The sequence below is a fragment of the Conger conger genome, chromosome 3 (genome assembly GCF_963514075.1).
Source record: "Conger conger chromosome 3, fConCon1.1, whole genome shotgun sequence".
In the NCBI taxonomy this organism is placed as follows: Eukaryota; Metazoa; Chordata; class Actinopteri; order Anguilliformes; family Congridae; genus Conger; species Conger conger.
In genome coordinates, this window is record NC_083762.1 from 38,575,018 (window position 1) to 38,597,950 (window position 22,933).

Consider the following 22,933-nt stretch of genomic DNA (forward strand, 5'->3'; position numbering starts at 1 on the left):
AGACGGCAGTAATGGGTGCAGCCAAAGCCAAAACAATTATACCTAACTAGTTGCTGCAAAGTGGTCAATTTGAAATGTATCCATTGGTAGTAAAATGGAAAAAACAAACGTATACATATAACAACATGAAACAAGAGTGTGCCTAAGAGCAGACTAAAATGCTATTGTTTTTTTTTACCTTTCTGCCAAGTCCAACTGAGATTAGGAATCTATTTTGCGAGCGGATTTGGTCCAATAGCCCCAGGACTACAGGGTACCTAAGGATGCATGGAGACAGGATATACAACACAAAGTACAATTTAAATACAAAACTATAAAACATTATAAAAACAAAGCTTCAATAAAGTGGGTTAAATACTTGTCACTGGGATATTGAACTTTGTTACTGTGCTCTGGGCTTTATTCCAAACTATGGATAGGAACAAACTCAGAACTGTCATTACATGTATGTGGTGTAACCCTTTAAGGTGTAAGATCACAAGTATAATTTGTGATTAGAATGTTTTTCATTAAACTGGTTGACCAGCTACCAGCTCAAACAAGCTACCAGCACTACATGCGAGCTACCAGCTCATACCCAGCTAGACCAGCTTCATGACCATCTTGGCCATGCTGGTTGACCAGTTCATACCCAGCTTGACCAGCTCAGTTTTCAAGCTGGTCAAGTTGGCATAGCTGGATGTTACAGCACGGTAATAAAGCTATGGCCTACTACATCCACCTGCTTATTTGACACACATGCACAGATGCCACATGCAGATTTTCCAAATATTTTCTCTCTCTCTCCATTCTTTGAATAGTTGGGTCGTTGACCCTTTAGCAGCACAAACCGACAGGACAGTTACCTCTGCATATATAGTCCGGCCAAATGTGCCAGTGCGACACAGTAATCACGTGCAGCACCAGCAGCTCAGCTGCTACAAGCTGAACCCTTTATCATAGCCTACAGGAGGGATATTATTTTGTTTTGATTCCTGGACAAGAACTGGATTGTAACTTGAAGGACTAAGTCAAAACACAGATTGCTTTTTATTTTGTTTTGTGTCAAAATTGTTCTTTGGTGGCTATAACTGTTTGGTAAGTAATTTGTGTATGTTTTGGGAGTGAAATAAAACATACGTTCCTTCTTTATGGTTGTATTCATTCTTAATGGTTCTTTGAAATGTAGTTTTGTTATGAAAATTCCATAATGGCCGTAATTCCTTCTCTTCAGGTTTTGAGTCACGGGTTATTGAAATAACAGTGTGATGTAAAGCTTCTCATTGTTGAAGGAGTTCTTAAAAGATGTTCCTTTTCCCAAAAAAATTATCCAGTTAAGGCACAATGTCTGGATCAGTGAAATTGCACAGCATTAAAAAGCTTGGATTGGAAAACAATGGTTATGAATCTTCAGATACAGGTAACATAATTCACTCAAGTTATGTGCTTTTGCAGCTGGTTCTTGTTGTGCCACTTTCCACCATGTTGGTTCTTAAGAATTCAGAAAAAAACGTCACCATAACAAATTAATTAATCAGGGTAACTTTTATGTTAAACTAATGATCTATATTGTTTGTTTTATTTTCTCTACAGACAAAACCGATGTATACATGTAAGTACATTCACATTTAAAAATAATCCAAATGTTTCTTTAAAAAAAAGAAAATGCATCTATTGTCTTTGTCTTGCTGCACAGGACAATGTCATCCCCAAAAGAAGAGAATGCGTAAGTAATAATTAGGCCTACTCAGATACACAGTTCATTTGTTCATTGTCTGCATGCTGTACCCACTTATTTTTCCAATCATTTAAGGAGCAAGAAAAAGGACGAGGGAGCCATCAGAATAGGCTTCTTCCAGCTGGTAAGCGCATTTCCCTCCAGTTGTTTGGTGGAAAGCACAGCTTATCATGCAGTGTTTTCACCATGTTTTTCATGTGACTGCCCAGTTTCGCTTCGCCACTGGCCATGAGATCCTCATGATGATTGGAGGGAGTATATGCGCCCTGGTGCATGGCTCTGCACAACCGCTTATGCTGCTTGTGTTTGGGTTGTTGACGGACGCGTTCATCGATTACGACATGGAGCTCCAGGAACTCACAGACCCCAACAAGGCTTGCATCAATAATACCATCCAATGGAAGAACCTGTCCGCAGAAGAGAACTTTGAGCTTAATATGACAACACCTTGTGGGTAAGACAGTTCTCCATATACTGGCATTATTCAACATAGCTACAGTGAGCACCATAAGTCATTGGACAGAGACACATTTTTTTAATTTTTTTGGTTCTGTACTCTAGTACTTTGAGTTTGAAAGGATACCATTAAATGAGGTTGTAGTGCAGACTGTCAGCTTTAATTTGAGGGTATTTTTATCCATATCGAATTAACTTTTTAGAAATGACTTTACCTTTTGTACATGGTCCCCCCATTTTAAGGTACTACAATAATTTTTTGAAACGGCTTCACAGATGTGTTTCATTAGGCAGGTGTATTCATTTGTGTCTTGAGTGAATGCATAAGAAAGCAGTCTAATCTTGATTCTAGACTTCGCAGTTACCTTTGGAGATTGTTGCTCAGAAATTAAAATCTCAGAAATGAAAACATTGCAAAATGTCATGCCCAAGTCAACAATTTGGTTCATTATTAACAAGAAAAACAACAACTGGTGAATTGAATTATGTAAAAAAATAAGGTAGATCGAGGAAGACCACAGTAGTAGATGACCAGAGAATACTCTCTATGGTAAAGAAAACCCCCCTGACAACGGCCCAACAGATAAAAAACACTCTCCTGGATGGAGGTGTAGTGTACCATACATAGAAGACTACACCAGCATCCCAGTTAGGATGCTAACTGAGTAGTGCTTCTAGATGGCTGTTATTTACCCCTTACAAATATTCCCCCCTACAAATATGCATTTCCAATATTTTGATATTCCTATTTGAAAATGGCATGAATAAGTATGCCATGATTGTACAACCCACTGATTTGTGCCTGTAGGAAATTTTGTTTGGGTAGAAAGCAACAGGGGAGCAGTCAAACGGCATCTCTTTATCTTAAAGATGTATATTGCTTCTCTATGAGTGGTCTTTCCAAAAATGAATGATGCTTTTAAAGCGCCCCTTGCATTATGAAACACCCTAGTTTTGTAATTTTGCATAGTGTTGTTTTTCACGAATGATGTGAAGAGCAGTACAGTGTTCATGGTATATTTTGATTAATATAGCAAAATCTGGTGGAACATGCCAATTTTACACATATATTGCAAGTTTTCAATATGTGTTGCTTAAATGGCAGGTTCATGAAAATTGAGGATCAAATGACCAACTTCGCCTTCTACTATGTTGGCATTGGACTATCTGTTTTTATCATGGGATACCTCCAGGTAACGGATTATGTGTGTTTTTGATATTTGATATCCTAAATCAAATAAAATATACAGGTACACACACATACACTATTGTAAAGTAATTTCTAATATGAGATTGGTTTTCCCAGATCTCCCTATGGGTGACATCAGCAGCATGTCAGATCCAGATAATCCGGAAGGCATATTTCCGAAAAGTAATGAGGATGGAGATCGGTTGGTTTGACTGTAACTCAGTGGGAGAGTTGAACACCAGGATGTCAGAGTAAGCGCATAAATTCTTCAGCACTACGCAGCTCAACTTTATCATGTAATGAACACAGACTAATGGTGATCCATGATTCTCTGATCTTTATTCCATCTGGTTAGCCAACCATAACAAACTATTACACATTGCACCAGCTAAAACCATAGAGCCATTTCAGTATAACGAGTCCAACCCAGCTATCTTTGATCTCACTGCCCTGAAATAAAAGGCAATATATGACTACCCTCGGTCAATTTATCATCCAGTTAGATACAGTATTTTGACAAATGTCGTGAATATTAAAAACATGAAATGATGAATTGTTTTTTCTTGTCTGCTGCTGCTTCTCTGAAGAATGAAATGGGAAAATATTGTCCTGGTTCTGCCTGACCTCATCCATGCCTTTTGCAGTGACATCAACAAGATCCAAGATGCCATTGCTGACCAAGTGGGCATCTTCATCCAGCGTTTCACCACTTTTGTCTGTGGCTTCTTGCTGGGCTTTGTGAAAGGCTGGAAGCTCACGCTGGTCATGATTGCGGCCAGCCCGCTGATCGGAGTGGGAGCTGCGCTCATGGCTTTGGTAAGGCTCAACCACCGATGTTTCGCTGCCTGTAAATTTCAGAGGTCGAGCAAGCCACACTGACAGTCAGTTTGGAGTTTTACCCCGCCGATAAGCCCAGTGTCTTTCCGTAGTTTGTGGCCAAGCTAACGGGGCGGGAGCTGCTAGCCTACGCCAAGGCGGGGGCCGTGGCAGATGAGGTGCTGTCCTCCATCAGAACCGTGGCAGCTTTTGGAGGGGAAATGAAGGAAGTGGAAAGGTGAGGAGGAGGCTTAAACAAATGGATCTCATGTATGGTGGTGGGAAGACCTTGGTAACAGTGGTGACATGGAGGCCCCAGTGTAGTGATAGAGCTCCAACGTCCACGTCCATTTCTATTTGCCCTTGCTTGATCCGACAGGTATGACAAGAATCTCATCTCTGCCCAGCAATGGGGGATCCGCAAGGGGATCATCATGGGGTTCTTCACAGGGTATTTGTGGCTCATCATCTTCCTCTGCTATGGCCTGGCCTTCTGGTATGGCTCCACTCTGGTGTTAGACACAGTGGAGTACACCCCAGGAACCCTGCTGCAGGTACTAGTTTTGACATTGCATGCTGAATCATTTACCCTGCTGTAAAACCCAGCTATGTAACCATCTATTGGCGTATGAGCTGGTCAACCAGCTAGTGCTGGTAGGTTGTCTGAGCTGGTAGCTTGTCAACCAGCTACCAGCTGTTTCAAAACATAGTCTGAGCTGAACCATGTCAAGCTGGGAGCTGGTAAGAACTAGTCAACCAGTAAAACCATGTCGAATTGGTCAACACCTTTGTCAGCCTTTAAAATAAAAAAAATTAAAAAAATAAAATAACAATTTAAAAAAACAATTTAAAGTACTATTGGGTACTGTTAGTGTACCAGCTGCACAAGTTGCTTATTGATTGTCCTTACTGTTGTGACCATTAGTCATACACATTTCTGCCTTTAGACAATGCCTTATTTCTAAAGCAGATAGTCCACCATTCCTGTGAATTTTACACTTTATTAAACCTGCATTTTTTTACACTTTGGGTGTCACCTTCTTATTGTCTCCCAAATGAGAGCCTTTTATCCATAATATTTGTGAGAAATACGTAATTTTAGAGCCTAAGATACAGTAAGTGAAAGTTTGGCAGATGTACGTATGGGAAAGTGCCCAAGCAAAGACCCCAAACATAATATAAAGATTAAACTGGAGGATAGTAGAGGGGGTTACAGATAAACAGGACCACAGAACAAAGTGTTCCATGGCAGGGAATTGAACCCCCAGCCACATAAGTGGATTTGTAAATGAATCAGTTGACAGAGTCAGTTGCTCTACATACTCTTGATAGGATTCTACAATATATGATATCCACAGCACTTCTCAATAATTAGAATACCTGTGATCAATCATACAGTTAAAGTGTTAAGAGCTTGGTGTGTTCCCTGTACAGTTTGGTCATGTTTTGAAAGCAAGCGTTTAACTCTGGCTCCAGGTGTTTTTTGGTGTACTGATAGCAGCCCTGAGCCTTGGACAAGCTTCTCCATGTCTGGAGGCCTTCGCCTCAGGAAGAGGAGCAGCTACTCTTATTTTTGAGACAATTGAAAGAGTGAGTGTTTGTGTTTCTTATCATTTTAAGTATTAAATTTGTTGGAATTTGCGAGGGAAAGTCTCAAACAGTGCTGAAAGGTGTTATACATAATGAACATACATATGCGTAATAACTGCTTCCTGTGTCTTCAATATGAGTGTATTTTTGGGTGTGAATGTGCAAAATACTTTTTCTCATACTGTCATTATTCTCTATACTTATGCAAGCCCTTGATTGTGAGTGTATAAGGCCTCTGGGCTATAAGTGTTTATGGTCTTTGCTGCAGCAGTGCCTGTGTCCCTGTCAGTAATGGCATGTGAGGCAGTAATCATAAGATCATTGATGTAACAGTGTATTTATCATATATGTGCAGGAGCCAGCGATCGACTGCATGTCAGAAGCTGGCTACAAACTGGACAGAGTCAAAGGAGACATTGAGTTTCATAATGTTAACTTCTACTACCCTTCAAGACCTGAAGTCAAGGTTGTGCTTTTGGATGTTTAATATGTTATAATACTTTTTTTTTTTTTTTCATATTCCATTTACCTGTACCTGAAAAATATGAAACTATGAGCACATTATTTCACAAGATTTGGAAGCTGCAGTGCATATCGTAATTCTGTAAGGCATTCACATAATAATTTCCACCACATTTTATATCCATCTCTATCATTAACAACCACATTAAAACGTGTGAGCATTGTATTATTGTTGTACTACAGTGATGTAAAGCTGCCTAAGTTGATGTAATGCTGTGCTTTGACAGATTCTTGACCAACTGAGTGTTTCTGTGAAGTCCGGGGAGACGACAGCTTTTGTTGGAGCAAGTGGTGCTGGGAAAAGTACTGCTGTTCAGCTCATACAGCGTTTCTATGATCCAAAGGAGGGCATGGCAAGTGACAGCAGCACAGGGATAAAAATCATGCTCTGAACATGCAGAATTTTTAGCCATTCCTCGTTTTATTGGAAACATATACTGTAGTGCAGTCCAAAAGTATTTGGACAGTGGTAGAATTTAAGTTATTTTGGCTCTGTACTCGAGCACATTGAATTTGAAATGAAAAGTAATTAAAGTACTGAAAAAATGTAAGTACTGATGGCTTCCATTTCGGCTGAACCATATAGGAATTAGATTTGCTTTGATTCTTTTGTGCAGGTATAAGTAAACGTTCAGTATCGAGTGTTGATTCTAGGCTTTTGATTGCCTTTGGAGTATTCGCATTTATGTGGACCAGAGTTGCGCCAGTGACAGTCAAGGACGCCATTATGATACTGAGAAATAAGAAAAAAAACTGTCAGACATAGAGGCCTACCGAAACAAACTGTTTGGAACATCATTAAGCGGAAAGAGCACTGGGGGGGTTTTCTTCATAATGGCAAGAGTATTCCTGGGCCTACCAGCCCCTTTGCAAATACTGAGCACACCAATGCTCTATTTTTCTTAATGATCTTCCTATCATTTTTTTGTCTTATTCCTCAGTCTCTAGGCCTATCAAAGCCTATCAAAACTAGAAACTGAAAGCTTTCTTATATCGGCACTAAGGAAGCAATTGACTACACCTGACTAATCAGAAACAGCTGAGAAGTCAACTGTCCAATTACTTTTTTACAGCAACGGTGACAGTCTGCACTTTAACTTTATATTCATTGTTTCACTTCAAATCCAATTTGCTGGAGTGCAGAGCCAAAAGAACAGAAATCACTGTCCAAATACTTACAGACTGCCCTGTATATTGAGTGGTAGCCTCCAACAGGCAGAGTACGCTAAATTAGCTTTTCCCTGCAGTGTGTTAAGTGTCCCGACTGCATTCTGTATACAAGGTCATAATGCCTTCATTAGCCATTGTGCCTACAATCCACTCTCCCTGTGAGGTAAATTGCAATTAATACACTGAAACAATCTAATTGTCTCACTCAATCACAACTGTAACCTCTGCACAGGTGACCCTAGACGGCCATGATATCCGGGGACTGAACATCCAGTGGCTCCGCTCTCTGATCGGTATCGTGGAGCAGGAGCCCGTGCTGTTCGCTACCACCATCGCCGAGAACATCCGCTACGGCAGGCCAGGCGTGTCCATGGAGGACATTGTGAAGGCAACTAAGGAGGCCAATGCCTACAACTTCATTATGGATCTGCCCCAGGTATAAGAGACACTATGAAAGCAGACACAGCCTCTGAGATAATATGTAAAGGTATCTGTCGCCAAACTGTCTCATCTTTGGTTAAACAGAAATTCGAGACCCTAGTGGGGGAGGGAGGGGGTCAGATGAGTGGAGGACAGAAGCAGAGGATAGCCATCGCTCGAGCCCTGGTCCGGAACCCCAGGATTTTACTGCTGGACATGGCCACCTCTGCCCTGGACAACGAGAGTGAGGCCATGGTACAGGAGGCGCTAGATAAGGTGAGTGCTGCTCCTTGTGTGTTCAGTACAGCAATGTGGACAGGTTGATTTACAGGTTTTCATGACTATGTTGAAAAGCCATTCTACCTCATGTCAAGGCTTCTTTCATTAAATGCTACACTTAAATGCTAAAGACTTTGTGAAGAAGTCAATTTTATTGGTTCAGCTGAGTCGAATAACATTGCGGATCTTCTGAAGGTGAGGATGGGACGTACCACCATCACAATAGCCCACCGATTGTCTACGATAAAGAACGCAGACGTCATTGTGGGCTTTGAGCATGGTCGTGCGGTGGAGAAAGGCAGACACGAGGAGCTCTTGGACAGGAAGGGGGTCTACTTCACTCTGGTTACCCTGCAGAGCCAGGGTGACAAGGCTCTCAATGAGAAGGCTAGGGAAAGTGAGTCCCTACTTGTTTATCTTCCTAAAACATCCTGTGAACAGAATGTAATATAGCACCTTCAATATGCACAGCACTCTTGAGTTTTCTCTCTTGGCTATCACATTTTTCTAAATTTTACACGGTTTGACTCTTCCCTACATCTTGCTCATTTTTTCTCTTATCGGTCTCTTGCTGTCTGTGACTTACTACGTCCTCACTTTGTCTAGTGGCTGAGGAGAAAGAATTGGCAGAAGTGGACCCAGAGAAAAAGAGTGCATTCGAGTCTGGGAGTTATCGGGCTAGTTTAAGGTATGTATGTTCCTTATAAAGAACTGAGGATGAGTGGCACATGTACAGGAAACACTGAAGCATCTTGGGTGGTTTTCCGCTGGCCACTCAAATGTTTTTAACTTTATTTAAAAAATGTCAATGCACCAGGGACATATCACTAAAACAATGTTAATCTTCGTACAGAGCTTCTATCCGCCAAAGGTCAAGGTCGCAGCTGTCAAATGTGTTACCCGAGGCTTCAATGTCTATTACTGGCGAGCCGGCAAGGCCTTACAGTGACTCTGCAGTCAAAAGCGAGATGGAGAAACTGGTCAGTGGAGTGTGTGGGAACCGCCAGGTTCACTTTTCCCATTATTATCAATGCAAACCATTTTTTTTTACAGGGCCTTTGTTTGTGCGTCATATTGACTTTGTAGCTTTTGCAACAAAGACATCTTAACTTAATAAGGGACATAATTGGCTTCAAAGCATTTCACATCAGTTAAATAAATGGAGTAAACAAAGACACTGTTATTAAAACCCTGAATGTCAGTCAAATATTTTGAGAACATATTGGGAACACCATCAGTTACTTCAGTAATCTTCATTAAAATGATTATTTTGTGTTATGAGCAGAGCAATGTCTTCAGTTCTTAGAAAAGTGATTAATAGGAATAACATTAAATCACGTTCCATCACTTCGAAAGTCAACAGCACCAATACGTTTATTGGATTTCTGTCCTGTAAAATGTAGCAAAAACAATGAAGCATGACAGCTTGACCAAAACTGAGCTTGCTTTTAAAATAATCAATTATTGCAGTGAAGAATAACCGCGTCTGTGATTTTATATATATAATCCCGAGTTCTCCCAACTTACTCAAAGGTTATTGTTCAGAGGTTGCACGTAGGTCTCATGACGTGTGTGTGTCTGATCTCAGAACCCCATACCAGAGGATCAGGATGGTATAGAGCCTGCGCCTGTGACCCGCATCCTGAAATACAATGCTCCAGAATGGCCTTACATGGTATTTGGCTCCATAGGCGCTGCTGTGAATGGCGGAGTCAACCCCCTCTATTCATTATTGTTCAGCCAGATTCTTGGGGTGAGTTGCTTGGATGTAAATGGTGTGTACTACACTATAAAAACATGTTATATTAGCATGCCGTATCTCTGCATAAGTGTGTATTGACATGTGCAGTGAGCTCCGTGATGATAATGGCTTGATTAGGCTCTGGACTCCACAATTGTAGATTTGTAATCAAACAAGTAACGTATGGTTAAAGTACAAATTCTCAGCTTTTATTTAAGGGTACTGGATACACTTTGGTTTCACTTTGCAGAAATTACAGCACTTTTTATACATAGCCTCCCATTCCAGTGCACCATAATGTTTAGGACATATTATGCAACCAGTCTATGCAATTCTTAAACTGTGTTCTTTACAGCCTTTTATTTTTGCCCTCACAGAGTTAAGTGGTATTTTAACCCTTTACATTTTGTTTTTACCCATTACCATTACTTATGACGGTTGATTACCATCCATCTCTTATGAATTGACAGTTCTTTGGCTTTTCCCGTGCTGATGGATGAAAAATTACATGCTTTTTACCTAATTTATTTTCGCTAGTGTTACCAGAAGTGAGGGAATGACAAACAATAGTTGATATTAAGTAAATTAAATTAAATTACATTTTATTGAAAATTTCACTGATTTTATTCACAATAATTGTTATGGGTGGCAATAATTTAAACCAAAAACGTAAAACATTGAAACATGAGAGGAAATGTATTGAAATAAAATATTTGAACATAACATATAGATTATTATCTGTGTCATTATATGCAGCCTTTTTTCTCCATTTTTATTACTGGAGCCTACTGTACATGTGTGAAAACATTTTATAATGCGCCCCCCTTTATTTTTGCAGACTTTCGCAATGACCGATCCAGTTGCCCAGAGAGAGGAAATAAACGGAATCTGCGTGTTGTTTGTACTCATCGGAGTGGTTTCATTTTTCACTCAAATTCTACAGGTACATGCACCCCTGGCCTCAGCTTAATAAAAGAGGAGCATAATTTGATCTACTGAAAAGATTAGCATGAATCCACAACTTCACAAATGTTGCCAATGGCCCAGAATTGACCAAAGAATCCATCCGTCCATCTTCTAACTGCTTAGTCTCCGCTTAGGCCAGCTGGGATGTATAATCCCTCCCATCCCTGGGTCCCCTCCCAGGTAGACATTGCTGGACCACCTCCAATAGGAGGCACCCAGAAGGCATCCTCATCAGATGCCCAAACCACCTCAACCAGCTCCTCTCAATGAGGCCATGAGAATAAAGTTCTTATTTAAAAGAATTCAGAAAGAAATACAAACAATATATATATTTTGGATCATCATTTATCCCCATTTTTTCTTTCATCTCCAATTAGGGACATTCCATAAAAGAAACATTCCCAAAAGAGTTGCATAGTATGCTTTTCCCTCAAAGCAGATGCATTGCAGATTTTCAGTGCTTAGCCCACCAACTGTGCAGTCTTTGTGTGAGAAGGCTGCATTTGAGGCGTGGTTGGTGCAAGCAGATTGCCCAGAGGAGTCAGTCTTGTGTTATGAGGGAGGGAGATGAGCTGTAAATTTAACCACTCTCCGCCCTTGGGCATTTTGTACATGTGAGTCTCAGTTGGCACTGGCAGTCAGGATTCAGTCTTCAAGGAACAAATATCTTCAAGTGGATGCCACTTCCATATGTCAATTCTTGTGTTAACTACCTGTGACAATATTCGTTGGAATGACTATCAGGCTAGATTGGGACGGTCTCTCATTCCAAGTCACTCTGGCTTGCCTGCTTCTGCTAAGGTTGCAATTTGAAATATTTACAGTCCATAGAGCAGCACAGATATGTGCTGCATATATGATTCACTGCATAAGCAGTCTATAAACCAAATGAAAAGGAAACTGCACTGTCTTCCAGGGCTATTCCTTCTCCAAGTCTGGGGAGCTGCTGACCCGAAGGCTGAGACGGCTGGGGTTCCACGCCATGCTGGGCCAGGAGATCGGCTGGTTTGACGACCACAGGAACAGCGCCGGGGCCCTGACCACACGTTTGGCCACTGACGCCTCCCAGGTCCAAGGGGTGAGTGTCTCCTAGGGAAACCACTTCTTAGGCTCTCAGTCTAGCTCAGCCCATTTTGAATACTCACATACAATCACCTAGATCAGGGACTGTAGCTGAGGACCTTCACCTCAAATATAATGTGCACTTTACAGTTCAATGCAAAAAATTCAGCAGAACATGTGGGTTACAGACAAAACTTGGACTGGGCTTTCTGTTTAACAGCTTTACATCCATAACCTCAACACCCGACACATTCCAGAACTACCGTAAACCATACTGCCGGTATGACATATATATGACCAATCTTAACATCTTCCCCATGATTGCCCGACTCAGTATTGACCAAGTACTGAGTGCATAAATCAACATACTTTTAAGAAGGTTGACATTTCCAAATTATAAATCCTTTTTTGATTGGTCTTATGTAATATTCTAATATTTTGAGATACTGGATTTTTACAGTAAGCCATGCCCATCAAGATTAAAACAAAAAAAGGCTTGAAATATTTCACTTCATGTGTAATGAATCTAGAAAATATGAAAGCTTCACTTTTTGAATTAAATTATGGAAAAAAAGGAACTTTTCCACAACATTCACATTTTTTGAGATGCACCTGTATATATAATTCCAAGTGCATTACAATACACACAGTATGACAACATAGCACATGGCGGTGAAATGAACACATCAGTGTTACTTAAAATAATTGCAGCTAACTGTGAGAACATCCATTATTCTTAATTCAAAATCGTTTAATGAAATAAAAGAATCAAGTTTGAGTTTAGCCTGCAGCTCGTTCCAGGACCAAGGACCACTGTAGGACAAGCATGCTCTTCCATCCTCTGTAGGAAAAGAGGGGACCTTGAACTGAAGCCATTTGTGCAAGCTCATGACTGCTTTGCACAGATAAAAACTTACGACTTAAGTATGTAAGGAATTTGCCTGAAACAATCTTATAAATTAAAATGTACCAGTGTTGTAGCCTACGCAAGTAAGGGATGACCAACCAGTCAAGCTGTATAAAGATCAAGAACCATTTATCAAATACTGTCGAGTATCGTTTTCCCCGCAGTTGTAAAATATGTGAGCCCGGGCTTGAACCCCTGTTTAGCGTCCACTGACCAACACATGGTGAATGAATATTCCATGACTATGTGTCATCACAGGAAACAGACCCAGAGATGTCGGAAGTGTTCTCAGGCCTGAAAGCCATTTGTCCTTACCCTGCCCCTCCTACCTTGTGCTCTTGACATACGCAGTAACATCATGTGCTGTACTGTGCTTGCAGGCCACCGGCTCTCAGATAGGCATGATCGTCAACTCTCTGACAAACATCGGAGTGGCAATCATCATCGCCTTCTACTTCAGCTGGCAGCTCAGTCTTGTCATCATGTGTTTTCTGCCCTTCTTGGCACTCTCCGGGGGATTTCAGGCGAGGATGCTCACAGGATTCGCCAAGCTGGACAAGGAAGCCATGGAGGCCGCGGGACAGGTAAACTCACAATGCAGAAAGCAAAGCTGTATGTATAGGGTGATGCCCAACTTCTGAAAAGGATTCATTTAACTAACAATTCATTTAAATTGCTAATTAACCAAGTGCTGTGTGGCTTTGATTGGCCCAGGCAAGAGGGCTGCCGGCCCACTACTGGGGGGAGGGGGGGCGTGGTTTCCTCAAATCTGATAGGCTCGTCTCTATTATTTCCCCTGAAAACTGTGTTTGCATGGTTCCCTTTTGCGACATGACTCAGTTCATTGGTAATTTGGGCTATCTCGGCAATCTAAAAACACAAAACAGGCCTTTTTCCGATTTAAATCCCATCATATTCATAGCATATAGCTATGTGTTTAAACCATGAAACACACACTTTGAACCCAGACTTCAACGTTACGTTGTTTGCTTATACTCAGCTTTTGCCGCTCTGTTTAAAAGGGAGCAGTACACTAGAAGTATCATTCCGGAAACATCCGCTTCACCTCCCTATACACAATATAACATTTACAATATAAATTATACACTCTATAAATTATACACTAAATTATAGACTGTATCAGTCTCATTGCACAACTACAGAAACTTGAACAATAATTTATATTGAGTATTGCCTATCTTCATTTCAACAGATAATGTGTAGCTGCATGAGATCACAACAGGGAAACAATGGGAAGGCCCTCCCTCAGCTTAGTACACTTGTGCAACCAGTCAACCAAGTCGCTCATAGTGTGAACACGGGGCTAGTATTTAATGAACAAACAAAAACTATATTATAAATATTGATCATATATTTCCTAGACAGCTGTTGTTCTTTTGCAGTTTAGTGTAGTGTGGCCTTGGCTGTATGGGTACTGGTGACGCCTATCGCTGGGCGGGTTTTTGTGAGCCAGGCTGACCGAAAAGTCCAGGGCCATTTTTCATGCCCAGTCTGTCCCTGTGTGGCACCATCCATAAGGTGAGCCACTCTCACACCGCATCCCCCCCACACAAATAGCTGTTCAGTCCCCTCACCGTCCTGAGCTGTGAATCATTCACGGTTAACCTTTAACTCATAAAGCAAACAAATGAAAGGTGGGCAGACTGTCTGCTTTCCTTTTGGAACTAAATGTGAGCCCAGTTCATTGCCTGACAGCTTGTGGGTGAATAAGTAGGTGTAATTGCTATATTCAGCTGCTTTTCTTGTGACAATCTGTCATTGCGTCATTGCCTTGAGCTACACCACACAGGCCAACATTGAGGTCACTGTACAAGTTCCCAGAATTGATTTTCTAAATTTACTTGCATCCCACCAGCCTAAAATGAACCAAATCAGAAATAGCGAGATGGTATTTTTGACACTATATTTATATTTGTGCTGTACACCATTTTCAAACTGGAATACAGCGTTTTTAAATGTTGTGTTGTGTGCTATTTTAGTAATGCCCAATGTGACACAGGGACATAAACAGGGTGTCTCTATTAAAAATGTGAGTGCGTGTTTACTGGCTGACAGATTTATTCAATATGCTGTATCAATTTTCTAATAAACAAAAAACATTGTTTTATGTTGTAGATTTCTGGTGAGGCGCTGAATAATATCCGCACCATCGCTGGCCTGGGGAAAGAGAAAGAGTTTGTGGAAAAGTTTGATGTCCAGGTGGAAGCTCCCTACAAGGCAGCGTTGAAAAAGGCCAATGTGTATGGTGCCTGTTTTGGCTTTGCCCAGTGTGTGATCTTCCTGGCCAATGCTGCCTCCTATAGGTTTGGAGGATATTTAGTGGAACAAGAGGGGCTCCACTTCAGCATCGTGTTCAGGTGAGTCTGTTTACTTTGCTCAATGTCAGTTAGTGGCTATAACTGTTGAGGCTGTAAGTTTGACGGCACTCGCATTCACAAATTTAATAACTATGCCACTGTGAAAGAGGTGGCTAGAACTGTTGAGGCTGTAAGTTTGACGGTATTTACATATTTAATAACTATGCCACTGTGAAAGATATCTACAGTTCTGGCCACCAAGCTGTAGGAAATTTTATGGAAGGGCAGATTTATGATGCTACAATCGATTCAAGAACTGTCATGGTCAGCGTGAGGGTACCAGCCAACTCACTCTGACTATTAAGCAGGTGATTACACACTCTCTCTGAAGGAAGCCTTTTCCACAGCGAGTTAGACATTTATTGGAAATTGTAGCGTTACTGTACCAGCTCGTCAAGATGGGCAGTCTTCTGGCACAAGACCTGTGCAGTTGTAGCAAACTTTTGGAACAACAGAGAACTGTACTGTGGCATCCATCAAATGCTTTGTTCTGAGTGCAGTAGAGTTCCTTTCTGTTAGCATGAGCCACTTCTGGAGCAAGTGACTGAAGCTGTTCAGGGGCCTGCACTCATACTATATGTTCCACATCTTGTTTGGTGCAGAGTTATCTCCGCTATCGTGACTAGTGGGCAAGCCCTAGGACGTGCTTCCTCCTATACACCTGACTACGCTAAAGCAAAGATATCAGCAGCCAGGTTTTTCCAGCTACTTGACCGCAAATCCAAAATCAATGTTTACAGTCAAGAGGGAGAAAAATGGGTAAGGATTTCCATTTTTATATACCGACTGCACCAAACAGCAAAAGGCTTTCTTTGGTTCAATATGGAATTCATTTTTAGTTTCACTAAGTTTTATTTGTGACAGGAAATAGTTTTTGAATTTTGACCTGGTAACATCACCCTAACAAGTAACTGATAGTCAGCTAGCTTACTGACCAGTGTCTGGTAGGCTACTGGCATTTAAGAATATGTATTGCTGTTTTTAATATAAGTAATATGAGGACAAATATTAATCCAACAGCTACCTTTGACTTTAGGCATTTTTCTAGTGTGCAGAAATACCTTGAATTGTTCAGACCGCAGTATGGTAATTTATTATGGACTGCACTCTAGTTCTAATGTCTGCTGAACTTCAACTAGACTATCAGTGCATATTGGACAACGGCGTACTGATGAGTATTCCTAAGTTAAACTATTGCCACTATTTTGTCTTACTGTACTGTATTAAGGAATTGATACATTTTACAAACTGTCATAGTTATAATATTAATATTCTGGTATTATGCCCAGGGTCAAAGTTTTCATTCACTGTGTATTTTATTCCTTATGGATTTTCCCTAAGAATTTATAATGCAATAATGACTTTACTCCCTCTCTCCTGAACAGTCTGATTTTACAGGCAATCTGGAGTTCATTGACTGCAAGTTCACGTACCCGACCCGCCCAGACATCCAGGTGCTGAACGGTCTGACAGTGTCCGTGAAGCCGGGCCAAACTCTAGCATTTGTGGGCAGCAGCGGCTGTGGAAAGAGCACCAGCGTCCAGCTGCTAGAGAGATTCTACGACCCTGACCATGGCACAGTGGTCAGTCCTTATCCTTATTTCTTACCATTGTGTTTTTGAGGAGTAACTTCTTGGTTGGAACAAAATCCTGAACCCACACCGGCCCTATTCAATCAAAGCTACTTATGAAACATGTTTACAATGACATACACAGTAATGTTAGCATGCGATGTGATTTTACAAGTTTCTTTTGTTCTATAATGTATTACATACAGTCAGGTCCATAAATATTGGGACATCGACACAATTCTCATCTTTTTGGCTCTATACACCATCACAATGGATTTGAAATGAAACGAACAAGATGTACTTTAACTGCAGACTTTCAGCTTTAATTTGAAAGTCAAATCAGGTGAACGGTGTAGGAATTACAACAGTTTCTATATGTGCCTCCCACTTTTTAAGGGACCAAAAGTAATGGGACAAACTAACAATCATAAATCAAACTTTCACTTTTTGATACTTGGTTGCAAATCCTTTGCAGTCAATTACAGCCTGAAGTCTGGAATGCATAGACATCACCAGACACTGGGTTTCATCCCTGGTGATGCTCTGCCAGGCCTCTACTGCAACTGTCTTCAGTTCCTGCTTGTTCTTGGGGCATTTTCCCTTCAGTTTTGTCTTCAGCAAGTGAAATGCATGTTCAATCGGATTCAGGTCAGGTGATTGACTTGGCCATTGCATAACATTCCACTTCCTTGCCTTAAAAAACTCTTTGGTTGCTTTTGTAGTATGCTTCGGGTCATTGTCCATCTGCACTGTGAAGCGCCGTCCAATGAGTTCTGAAGCATTTGGCTGAATATCAGCAGATAATATTGCCCGAAACACAGAATTCATCCTGCTGCTTTTGTCAGCAGTCACATCATCAATAAATACAAGGGAACCAGTTCCATTGGCAGCCATACATGCCCACACCATGACACTACCACCACCATGCTTCACTGATGAGGTGGTATGTTTTGGATCATGAGCAGTTCCTTTCCTTCTCCATACTCTTCTCTTATCATTCTGGTACAAGTTGATCTTTGTCTCATCTGTCCATAGTTTGTTGTTCCAGAACTGTAAAGGCTTTTTTTAGATGTTGTTTGGCAAACTCTAATCTGGTCTTCCTGTTTTTGAGGCTCACCAATGGTTTACATCTTGTGGTGAACCCTCTGTATTCACTCTGGTGAAGTCTTCTCTTGATTGTTGACTTTGACACACATACACCTACCTCCTGGAGAGTGTTCTTGATCTGGCCAACTGTTGTGAAGGGGTTTTTCTTCACCAGGGAAAGAATTCTTCTGTCATCCACCACAGTTGTTTTCCGTGGTCTTCCGGGTCTTTTGGTGTTGCTGAGCTCACCGGTGCGTTCTTTCTTTTTAAGAATGTTCCAAACAGTTGATTTGGCCACACCTAATGTTTTTGCTATCTCTCTGATGGGTTTGTTTTGATTTTTCAGCCTAATGATGGCTTGCTTCACTGATGACAGCTCTTTGGATCTCATATTGAGAGTTGACAGCAACAGATTCCAAATGCAGATAGCACACTTGAAATGAACTCTAGACCTTTTACCTGCTCCTTGTAAATGAGATAATGAGGGAATAACACACACCTGGCCATGGAACAGCTGAGCAGCCAATTGTCCCATTACTTTTGGTCCCTTAAAAAGAGGGAGGCACATATAGAAACTGTTGTAATTCCTACACCGTTCACCTGATTTGGATGTAAATACCCTCAAATTAAAGCTGAAAGTATGCAGTTAAAGCATATCTTGTTTGTTTAATTTCAAATCCATTGTGGTGGTGTATATAGCCAAAAAGAGGATAATTGTGGCGATGTCCCAATATTAATGGACCTGACTGTATCAGTGGTAGTTATCCAATTTGACCTGTTAACCCCTTAAGTATCACCCATTTTCTTGACACAAGCTTGAAAATGGCGGTCCGAATTATGGTTAATATTAATAAAAACAAAGTTACAGAAGCTTTTTTTTTGGTGTGGATACAGATTACACTTACACAATGGAGCCACAGCCACAACACTGGACAAATTTGATGACAATATCACCAAAAAGACCTCAGACAGCAACAGGTCAATAAGATCATTAAAAAAAATGAAATAGCAATGGCAATAACATCTTTTTTTCAAACATATTCATTGAGGTCCACTGATTGAAGTTTTAGCCAAATTCCCAGCCCCCATCAACAAGTCTGCATTCTGCATAAATAGCAATAATAAAATGCTATTTATTATTCAAAAGCAGGCTGGCTCCTTATTTATAATCATATTGAATAATAAAAAATGTTTATATTTTAAGAATGAATTTAGATGCTCACCAATATAAAATGTCCTCTATTGTGGAGGGTTTTTTCACTGTCTTTCTCAGAAATATTCACCCAGACGAAAGACTCCTTGGAAGTCCTCCTCTATTTAAACGTAGGCATCGCACAATATTTTTTTTGTTGTAAAAAAATTCATCAACCTTTTTTGGCATAAAATCTCACAAATTTTTGCTGAAGTGCAACAGTCTCGGCATGCATAAATGCTACGTTTCTGTTAAATATTGGAAATGTAATGTCATGAGCTAAAATGCTTTTCAGTCATCACTTCAATAACATGCAGTCCAAAATGTTTGGGACAAAGACCCATCATCTATTTATTTGCCTCTGCATTCCACAATTTGAGATTTGCAATAAAGAAAATTTTAATAAAGGGCATTTTTATACATGTAGAAATTACAGCAGTGTACTCCGATTTCAGGGCACCATAAAATTCTAAGTAAACAATGGACATACTATCAACATTTTTCAGAGTTAGCACGTTTTTAGAATTAGAAACTATGATGCATTGACATTACCACACTGACATTACCTTATTCTAGTATGTGGTTTTCCAAAATGCAGGAAAGGCGTGGTCCCCCAACGCTTGTTTTGCCATCTTGTTACCATTGAAATGAAAGTGATTGAGAATTGCACTGTGCCGGTGACTTCAGGGGTTACATTTTTTTCAATTATCATATGTGTGATGTTAAATTCATGTTTGGGAACAGTGTGTAAAAAACATAACACAAAAACCCAGCACCATCAGTCTGTGAATGGGCCTGCATATGTAAATAAAGGCATTACACTGTACCAGCTCATGAGGTGAACTTGTAATTAATACAGCTGATTGATGGCCATGACTCCAGCCAAGTCAACGTACAGTTCCTGCGCTCAAAGATTGGGATTGTCTCCCAGGAGCCCATACTGTTTGACTGCAGCATTGCAGAAAACATAAAGTATGGGGACAACCTGCGAGAAGTTAGCATGGATGATGTAATTGATGCAGCAAAGAAAGCCCAACTGCATGACTTTGTCATGTCACTGCCTGAGGTACAGCCGCCATTTTACATCAATGACCATATCTGGATTTCAGAACATATATTTGATACTCTACACTCAAACATGGCATGTATATGAAGGTCACTGCACAAATATAGTGGCATTTGTCATATAATTTGGTACACAGATGTCCTCACAGACTTGCTGTACAGTATATGTATTCTTGCAGTTGTGTTTTTTTAATTTTCTGTCTTCTTCTGCAGAAAGTGCCTTGGTCGTGTACTTTAAAATAAGTCTTATTACGATGAACAAATCATGTAAAAATAAACGTTGAAGTATAGCTGACCATTATGTCCACTAAGTAATATTTTGGTGTTACAACACTACATGAATTGTTGTAAAACAATCTTTTTAAAAAGTTTTAATGTAATAGCTAATGTGAGTAAAGGTATAAATGTTATGTGTGCTCTTATTTCACATGCAGCGTTATGACACTAACGTGGGCGCCCAGGGTTCCCAGCTCTCCCGCGGGCAGAAGCAACGCATCGCAATCGCACGCGCCATTATCCGAAACCCTACCATCCTGCTGCTTGACGAGGCCACTTCTGCTCTCGACACGGAGAGCGAGAAGGTAACCATCGCCATAAGCCCTGGATAGCGGTCCAGCAGCACCAGTTTGTACCCTCAAAGTGAGGTGCTTATACCTTTGTAGCGGCACTAATAAGTGTAACCTATTGTCTGACAGACGGTCCAGGAGGCTCTGGACAAAGCGAGGGAGGGTCGGACATGCATCGTTATCGCTCATCGCCTCTCCACCATCCAGAACTCCGACACCATCGCCGTGATGTCCCGAGGATTCGTGATAGAGAAGGGCTCACACAATGAACTCATGGGCCTTCAGGGTGCTTATTACAAACTGGTCACAACAGGAGCACCCATCAGCTAAGAACAAACCGTACCAATGCCACTGCTGCTCAGAGCTACTCCAGCATGGCTAGCAGAACCAATTCATATATGGCCAAGCTTTTTAGCAAAGCAGTGCACATTAACATGTTTTATAAACATTCTGTTTTATTTCATAAAAGAGTGTATTCATTGAAAACAATATATTGTGTGCCACCATATTGACCTAATTTTAAGGGGACCCTGATTACAAAAAAATAATTTTTATTTAATGAAAATGTAATACCATTACAACATCTGTGATGTACAGAAATATAATAATTTGTAACCACTTTTATTGAAATGTCTGAACTGAATATAGTACAGGACTGAAACTGGGCCATTTCCAGACCAGAAAAACTTTGAAGTTGCTCATATAGGTCAGGGAAATACTTTTCTGACTCAAAAAGTTTGTGCGTCTCATCCTAACCATCTCACATTATTTTCTGTGTCACTATGACTGGCAGCATGGCAACTGCTGGATGCCTCTTCTTACCATTTGCATCATAACTCTTCAATCCATTCCCAACTTTTGACACATTTCCTGCTACTCTACAGAAATGTAACATTTTAAACTCTCAGTACCAGTTTTGAATACTAGACTGACACAGAAGTATCTTTTGTGAATTATTTATGCTCAACTCATTTGAAATAGAAGATCAGCCATGTTTCATAATCCCTTTTCATTACTTTGTGAAACATTTTCTTGACAGCATACATAGCCCTAAATATATCAGCTATTTTTCATTTCACTTCGTCAACAGTTTGCGGAGTTTGACAATCAGGAATATTAGCAGTAGTTCAATGCTGAGAGCTGTATTCACTTGGTACCTCAAAGAACCATGAAACCTTGTTTCATGTTAGAATAAGTGCAAATATGCATTTCTGAAATAGCTAAGAGGAACGTCTGCTGCATTGAACTCTTTTGGAAAGGAGCCCTTAATATGAGACTATCCATGATTTTAAATTATGTTATGCATAGTATAACTAACAGTAATGTAATTTCGTTTATATTTCCAGATTAAGGTGGCTGGGGTTTTATTTATTACATTTCAATAAACATATTTGCATTGTTATGTTTACAATAAGCTGATACTGACAAATTAAATTGGGAGGATGGATTCCTTCACAGTAGACTGGTGTTGTCCTGTGTTCCTCTTAGCTACACATTGGCAAGCTAGTTTCAAATTGTTCTGTATGGAAAAGTGGTATCATGCAACAATAGGCCTCACATGATGCCACCAGGTATGACTGAATAATTCCCAATGAAGTGTCTGGTTTTTAAGCCAAACTATTAATTATTGCTAATTTTATATATTGGCAGACTAAGTAGCAAGACCGCTAACCTGAGTAGGCAATTCCAATAGCCTTACATGTAAATTCTCAGCGTTCCTAGGTTTCATTTTCATGTGCAAAATGCTTACACCAGACATATCTTCCATGAACATCATATATCAGTGTGTGCGGTCTTGATCTCCCACAGGCATTGTGCCAGCATGCATCAATGAGATGGCCATTTGCAAATTTCCCACAGGCAGTTGCAAGTCAGTTGCTGTAAAAGTTGCATTTATTGCTCTGCCTATCCCTGTAATTCAATCTGTCAGACCTTTATTTACACTGCTGGTCATTAGGCTTAACTTCCAGTGTTATCACTTCAGTGACACTGGAGCAGGTGGCCTTCGAATCCTTGTTCAATAGCATATTACTCATCATGGGCAAAACAGGGCCTATCACATACATGCTTTACACTACACAGGAAGGGATGTGGTGTAGCACTCATTGTAAAAGTGAAATTCTGGTTTCCCCAGGTAGTATGGCCTGGTAATTATGCCAGATTAATTATTGCTAATGTTCCATATTGTCAAATGAGGCAGCAAGAAAGCTAGCCGAGTTTAGCAGTTTAACATGTAATAT

The 22,933-nt window shown here is 40.5% G+C and overlaps 1 protein-coding gene across 1 annotated transcript; it reads left to right on the forward strand.

Annotated features, from left to right (window-relative positions):
• Positions 1-909: 909 nt before the first annotated feature.
• Positions 910-22,467, forward strand: LOC133123833 (bile salt export pump-like). Its single transcript, XM_061234448.1, has 29 exons — positions 910-1,077; positions 1,314-1,399; positions 1,573-1,591; positions 1,676-1,705; positions 1,793-1,841; positions 1,927-2,171; positions 3,279-3,366; positions 3,480-3,613; positions 4,007-4,178; positions 4,292-4,416; positions 4,558-4,732; positions 5,655-5,768; positions 6,124-6,234; positions 6,518-6,643; positions 7,693-7,896; positions 7,986-8,156; positions 8,355-8,556; positions 8,766-8,847; positions 9,013-9,139; positions 9,748-9,912; positions 10,739-10,843; positions 11,783-11,944; positions 13,216-13,419; positions 14,972-15,213; positions 15,816-15,972; positions 16,599-16,796; positions 19,922-20,128; positions 20,562-20,708; positions 20,823-22,467. The coding sequence occupies exons 2-29, from the start codon at positions 1,324-1,326 to the stop codon at positions 21,021-21,023; spliced, it is 4,038 nt and encodes a 1,345-aa protein (XP_061090432.1). The 5' UTR covers positions 910-1,077; positions 1,314-1,323; the 3' UTR covers positions 21,024-22,467.
• Positions 22,468-22,933: the final 466 nt, after the last annotated feature.